At 40.6% G+C, this 6,876-nt stretch overlaps 1 protein-coding gene across 12 annotated transcripts; it reads right to left on the reverse strand.

Annotated features, from left to right (window-relative positions):
* Positions 1–3,108: 3,108 nt before the first annotated feature.
* On the reverse strand, positions 3,109–3,909 carry LOC123929488 (keratin-associated protein 4-12-like). 12 transcript variants are annotated; one of them, XM_045985207.1, is made up of 4 exons: positions 3,800–3,909; positions 3,545–3,739; positions 3,319–3,454; positions 3,109–3,228 (listed from the first exon to the last, which is right to left on the reverse strand). In XM_045985207.1, the coding sequence occupies exons 1-4, from the start codon at positions 3,907–3,909 to the stop codon at positions 3,109–3,111; spliced, it is 561 nt and encodes a 186-aa protein (XP_045841163.1). The 12 variants fall into 12 exon arrangements, with proteins under 12 accessions (XP_045841163.1, XP_045841165.1, XP_045841164.1 ...); XM_045985209.1 differs by having other exon boundaries at positions 3,109–3,454; positions 3,530–3,628; positions 3,857–3,909; XM_045985208.1 differs by having other exon boundaries at positions 3,319–3,634.
* Between the last annotated feature and the right edge of the window lie 2,967 nt (positions 3,910–6,876).

Consider the following 6,876-nt stretch of genomic DNA (forward strand, 5'->3'; position numbering starts at 1 on the left):
ATACAAAAGTTGGGTATTCATCTTTTCTGATGGCTGTGTAATAGTCCGTTGTATATATGGACCATATCTTCTTTATCCATTCATCTGTTGAAGGGCATCTTGGCTTTTTCCACAGTTCAGTGATTGTTGCCATTGCTGCTATGTACATTGGAGTACAGATGGCCCTTTTCACTACATCTGTATCTTTGGGGTAAATACCCAGTAGTGCAATTGCAGGATCATAGGGAAGCTCTATTTTTAATTTCTTAAGGAATCTCCACACTGTTTTCTAAAGTGTCTGTATTAACTTGCATTCCCACCAACAGTGTAAGAGGGTTCTTCTTTCTCCACATCCTCTCCAACACTTGTTTCTTGTCCCAATAATGTTGGCCATTTTAACTGGTGTAAGGTTGTATCTCAGTGTGGATTTGATTTGAATCTCCCTGATGGCTGATGATGATGAACATTTTTTCATGTTTCTGCTAGCCATTTGTATGTCTTCTTTGGAGAAGTGTCTGTTCATGTCTTCTGCCTATTTTTTGACATGATTATCTGTTTTTTGGGTGTTGAGATTGAGGAGTTTTTTATAGATCTTGGATACCAGCCCTTTGTCTGTATTGTCATTTGCAAAGATCTTCTCCCATTCCGTGGATTGCCTCTTTGTTTTGTTGACTGTTTCCTTTGCTGTGCAGAAGCTTTTGATCTTAATGAAGTCCCAAAAGTTCATTTTCCCTTTTGTTTCCTTTGCCTTTGGGGACATGTCTTGAAAGAAGTTGCTGTGGCTGATATCGAAGAGATTACTGCCAATATTCTCCTCTAGGATTTTGATAGATTCCTGCCTCATGTTGAGATCTTTCATCCACTTTGAGTTTATCTTTGTGTATGGTGTGAGAGAATGGTCGAGGTTCATTCTTCTATATGTAGTCCAATTTTCCCAGCACCATTTATTGAAGGGACATTTTTTTTGGAAATTGTACTGTATCTATGTGGTCAATCTGTATCCATCACATTAATACTGCCTTTTGCCTGTTCATTATTCATTCTTAGTTCTACAGATAATAAGTATTCATTTCTCATATATATTCAGCCCATAATATATTTATATATCTCCCTCTGCTAGTCTTCATGAAGATTATCCCTCCAATACCTTCACTGATTTTGTTGATTTAAAGCTCATTCACTAATAAATCACTTAGAATATGTCCACAGAGAGAATATTCCCTGAGGTCTCTCATGTTCACAGTAGTTTATTTGTAGCATGGAACTTGGTTTGGCTGGATATAAAATCCTGGGATCACGTTTTCTTTCCTTGTATGTCTTAAGAATGTTACTTTATCTTCTGATGTGAAGTGTTGCCATCAAAATGTATGAATGCGATCTTGTTCCTTTTCCTTTTAACTGACATGGATGTTTTGCCTAGATATTCAAATGTTTTTTTCTTTGAAATCCAATAGTTTTGGATCATCATAATATAATACAGTGTAATAAAATATATCATATATTATAAATTTATTATTATTATGTCTCAGTTTTTACCACCATGGGCTGATTTTTCCAGGTACATACAACTATTCCTTTATTTGAATTATAATTCTTAGTATGTTTTATTGCTTTGTTTCTCCCTTTGGGATATCTATTACATATAGTCTCTACTATTTTTTTTTTTTTTTTTTGCAGTATGGGAACCCAGCCTTCTGTTAGTTCTCACACCAAGTGAGTAACTGATAAATTAGCTCCATTCTTTTCCTCATCAGTGAATGTGCCTCTACCTCCCTCTCCTAACTTGGCAAACTTACTGTGGCTTTACGGTAGAAGGGTGGGTTACATCATTAGTAAAACTCTCCTTTGGGAACCGTGTCCCCATATGTATCACAGATACTTTCATCTGAAGAGGGGATTCAAAGCTCAGTCTTATTCATACAAGTAAAAGCACAGAGAAAAAATATTGTGTAGAAACCTGAGTGGACAAATATATAGAAAAAAACTTTACTATTTACTAAAAAAGTAAATAACTCTACTAGAATATCTGCTCTATTACTGTAGAGAGCTTTCTGTTTGTTGGTCTCTGCCTTTACTGCAGTACCTTTAAAAGTGCCTCCCATGTAATAAATGCTCAATAAATACTATTTGGGTGAATGAATGAAGAAATTGGCTTTGGGAGGGTCAATGAAAGCAAACCCACTTTCCAGTGAAAACACTAGGTTCCCATTTTCCCATAGAAGCAATTGACAGGAACTCAGGAATACCCTCTTATGTGGTCATGCAGTCTACACATAGCCCCAGTTTCCACCAAACACTTCATCTTATTAAGGGCATGCTTTACTCATCTAGGCAAACAGCCTGTCCCTTGAAACTTCTCTATCAAAGGAAGAAAATTGAGACTCGACTAAAGCCCTATCATAAATAGAGTCAGAATTAGTGAAAATTTGATTTGCTGCATGGATGACACCAGTGTCATTGAGTACAAGTCTGAATACAAACTTGGAGACTGTGCTGAGCAATAGATTGCATAGCTCTGGTGGCTGGTGTGATGCGTGAAACATGTATTGTGTTCTGTTTGCTTTTATCTGCCTACAGTCTTCCAAACTTCTAGTTTTCACTTTTTTGTTTATTTTCCTAGGACAGGTTCATAGTGTTAGATGATTTGCCCATGAAATAAGGAGGCACATAGGAAAGATTCAGGCAGTGAATAATGGAAACTATTTATTGAGAAGTGACAAGACCATGTGTGTTTGCTGCAGGTGTAAGTCAAATACAATTGCCTATGAGCTGAAGACAAAAATCTTAAGGGAGCAATAATCACACTGGATTGTTAATGCAGGGAATTGTAACTTTATTTTGGTACAAAAATATATCAGGTTACAGAAAAGGCCTAGAAAAGGGAAATTAGGAGAATGATTTCACCAATTGTCATGTCGAAGGGTAAAATTTGTTACTGTATAAGTAACTGTGTAAGTAAGCTCCATGCCACATCCATCTTCTTGAACAGTGTGATTGGTTCCTCCATGGAATCAAGGCCCAATTCAGTTGAGCAGCATCATTTCCACTCCATGTGTTTAAAAAGCACAAAAGGAGGGTCTACAAATGTGGGACAGAGGTAGACAAAGTCGGTGGTCACAGGGAAGGGTCTCAGCAGCAAGAGGAGGCACAGCACATGGGGCGGGGGCAGGTGGAGATGACACAGGTGGGGCGATAGCAAGTGGTGTGGCAGGAGACCTGGCCACAGACTGGGCGCAGGCAGCAGGAGGGGCAGCAGCAGGAGGGGTGGCAGCAACTGGAGCCACCGCAGCTGGAGCCACAGCAGGAGGGGCGGCAGCAGCTAGAAATGCAGCAGTTAGGCTTGCAACAGCTGGAGCCACAGCAGGAGGGCTGGCAGCAGCTGGACACACAGCAGCTGGGGCGGCAGCAGGTGGTCCTGCAGCAGGTGGTCTGGCAGCAGGTGGGGCGGCAGCAGCTAGAGGTGCAGCAGCTGGGCCTGCAGCAGCTGGAGCCACAGCAGCTGGGCCTGCAGCAGCTGGAGCCACAGCAGCTGGAACCACAACAGGAGGGCTGGCAGCAGCTCGACACACAGCAGCTGGGGCGGCAGCAGGTGGTCCTGCAGCAGGTGGTCTGGCAGCAGGTGGGGCGGCAGCAGCTAGAGGTGCAGCAGCTGGGCCTGCAGCAGCTGGAGCCACAGCAGCTGGGCCTGCAACAGCTGGAGCCACAGCAGCTGGAACCACAGCAGGAGGGGCGGCAGCAGCTAGAGATGCAGCAGCTGGGCCTGCAGCAGCTGGAGCCACAGCAGTTGGAACCACAGCAGGAAGGCTGGCAGCAGCTGGACACACAGCAGCTGGGGCGGCAGCAGGTGGTCCTGCAGCAGCTGGGGCAGCAACAGGTCTCCTGGCCACAGCCCTGGTCAGAGCAGACGGAGCCACAACAGGAGTTGACCATGATGTCAGAGGGTGGAGGTTCTGGTATTAGTACGAGAGTGAGCTTAATGAATTTGAAAATCCCTGTGCTGCTTGTCCTCTTTTATACTCTGCTGAAGCTGCTGTGTTTTTATCCTGGACCATTTCCTAGTTTTCTTTTCCTGAAGAAGTATTAGTCATTAAATTAAATCACTGTGTTTTTCTGGTTAAATATTTTCAAATGAGGAAAAATAAGATATCCTTTTCTGGGTATGTTAAGGTTTCCAATCTGGTCATTCTCAAAATTGTCTTTTCTATTTTCTTGTTTGTCAAAAGGGCCCATCGCGTGGGTTCCATCATTGATGTTTACCTGTGATCTGGGTATCACTCCATGATGTTTTTCGGACAAGTTATTCACATGATGCCAGGGTCTTTTTGAGGTCAAAAGAGAAGTAGAATTATGGTAGGGAATAGAAAAAAGTTCATCTTTATGAGGTACCTGTGGGCTATGAGGAAGACAGACCCTATCTGTGAGTCATAAATTCTCATCAGAGGGCGCCTGGGTGGCTCAGTGGTTTAAGCCTCTGCCTTCGGCTCAGGTCATGATCTCAGGGTCCTGGGATCGAGTCCCGCATCGGGCTCTCTGCTCAGCAGGGAGCCTGCTTCCCTCTCACTCTCTCTGCCTGCCTCTCTGCCTACTTGTGATCTCTCTCCGTCAAGTAAATAAATAAAATCTTTAAAAAAAAAATAAAATAAAAAGTAAATTCTCATCAGAGAATACACTCCAGCTGTTTCAAAGTATGTGCAGAGTATTACTTCCTGTGTTCAATTTGAAACCGTTACCAACAACTCATTGTTGGTAAATATTAAAAAGTGTTTGGAGCTTCTTTGAAGGGACTCTCACTGGTCCACTATGGGACAACTTGAATAGCAAAATGAATAGTGATAGAAATGGATTTTAACCCATTAAAAAAACCCGCACAAGTCCATATTGAGACTAATTAAAGAAATGAAAAGAAAGATGAGGAAGTTATCCATGGTAGTAGAATGTCAACTAAAAAATGTAAACGGAAAAACTGAGTTTAAAAATAAAAATCACCATTTACCCCTCATAATAAAACTTGATTCAGGTAAATATCAATGGAGGCTACAGCTAACAGGTGAAAGTTTGTTGAGGGACAAGATATTTGGACATTTTAAAAATATATCCTCATTGGTTATTTATTAACTTCAAATAAAGGGGGGAAATGCTAACTTTACTGTGGAGAAACTTGAGAAAAAAAGCTTAACCGTGGGATCAATGTCAGCATCGTTAATAATAGGACAAATGGACATGTGTCTCCCTAAGTCACACACTGAAAGGACACATCATGTATGTAGTATTCCTGTCAAAATGCATCACCCAAATGTTCTTGGAATCGTCAGAAACAAAAGCAAAAATCATACCACACGGAAATAACTGCTATGAAAGAAAAACTCAAAATTAAAGAAGCAGTAAGGACAAGGAAAAGAAACCACACACAGGTTGCATGATGTCCACAGGGAAAAATGTTACAAAGTACGCAAGAGGGAAAAATATTACAAAATATGCAAGAGGGTATTCCACCATGAGTAGCATAGTAGATTCAAGAAAAGAAAATGTAACCTCAAGCACTGAGATAATTGAAGATTATGAAGACTATAAATAGTTGTTCAAAGAGGTTCTTAAATCTGTGGTTTGATGTTTCCATCACTTTTGTTAAATTGCCCATCATCTGTCTCTTTGTTTATAGCTTCTTTCCTGTTCTCTTTTCCTGGCACTCAAGTTTATGTGTACATTTGATCTTCTTTCACTTTTTCCCATGTGTACCTCATGCTCTTGTCTGTTTTTTGTTAACCTTTTCTCTTTTTGTATTTTAGTGTGGCTGTTTTCTATTTCCAGTGTGCTCTTTCTTCTGTCCAATCTGCTAAACCCCTTTATTGAGTTTTAAGTTTCAGGTTTTGAATTTTTTAATTCTAGGATTTTCACTAGACTTTTGTTTTCATTTTTCTTTTTACATATTCTGGTTCTCTGATGAAATTTGCCATTTTTCATCTTACTTTAAATATATTAATCATAGTTATTTTAAAGTTAGTTTTAAAATTTATATGGATCATCTCTGAGTATATTTCTACTGTCTTTTCCTTGGTTTTATTAATTTGATCATTTTTTTCCTCTGGCATATCTATTTTTAATTGAATACCAGACATTTTATATGAAAAACTGGAAAGGCCTGAAGCGACTTTATCTTCCAATGTAAAGGATTTAATTTTCTTCTAAGACTATGGGATGCTCAATCCCTGCCTGCATAGATCAATTCCCAGTGCTTAAAATCAATTGTTCTCTTAATTTTATCCAGTTCTTATAGTTATCCTCATTGAGGGGTTCAGTCTGATACCAGCTACTTTGTCATAGCTGGATGTAGAATTCTGTCCTTTGATTTTTTTTTTTTTTCAAGTTGCCACTCTTTTTTGGACACTGTGCTCTATTACTTGCCTTCCCTCTGACTGTTCCTTTCCAGTGCCTGTGTTTGCTCTTGCTCTTCCTTCAGCGTTCCCATAGCCCAGGTCATAGATGTCTGCTCTGTAGACACTTCCTATGACCCAGGAAACCACCTGCAGTCCTGAAGCATTAAAACCCGTTTTCAGATTTGTGAGCACCTCTCTTACATACTGTAGTTGGCAAGCTCTATGATGACTGCTGGTACTCATGTCCTTGTGTGATCCCCTCCCCTTGAGTGTGAGCTAGACATGGTGATTCATTTGGAAATAATGGAATTCAACAGTACTAAGAATCTGTCACTCTCAAGATTAGGTGATTATAAGCTCGTGGCTTCCATCTTGCTACTTTTCTCACTTAGGTTACTTGCTCTGAGGGGAGCCAGATGGCATGGTGCCTGAACAGCCTACATGGTGAGTGAGGAACAGGTCTTCTGCCAGCAGCCATGTGAGTGAGCTTGGAAGTAGATTTTTCTGCCTTCATAAGAATACG

The sequence above is a fragment of the Meles meles genome, chromosome 18 (genome assembly GCF_922984935.1).
Source record: "Meles meles chromosome 18, mMelMel3.1 paternal haplotype, whole genome shotgun sequence".
Lineage (NCBI taxonomy): Eukaryota > Metazoa > Chordata > Mammalia > Carnivora > Mustelidae > Meles > Meles meles.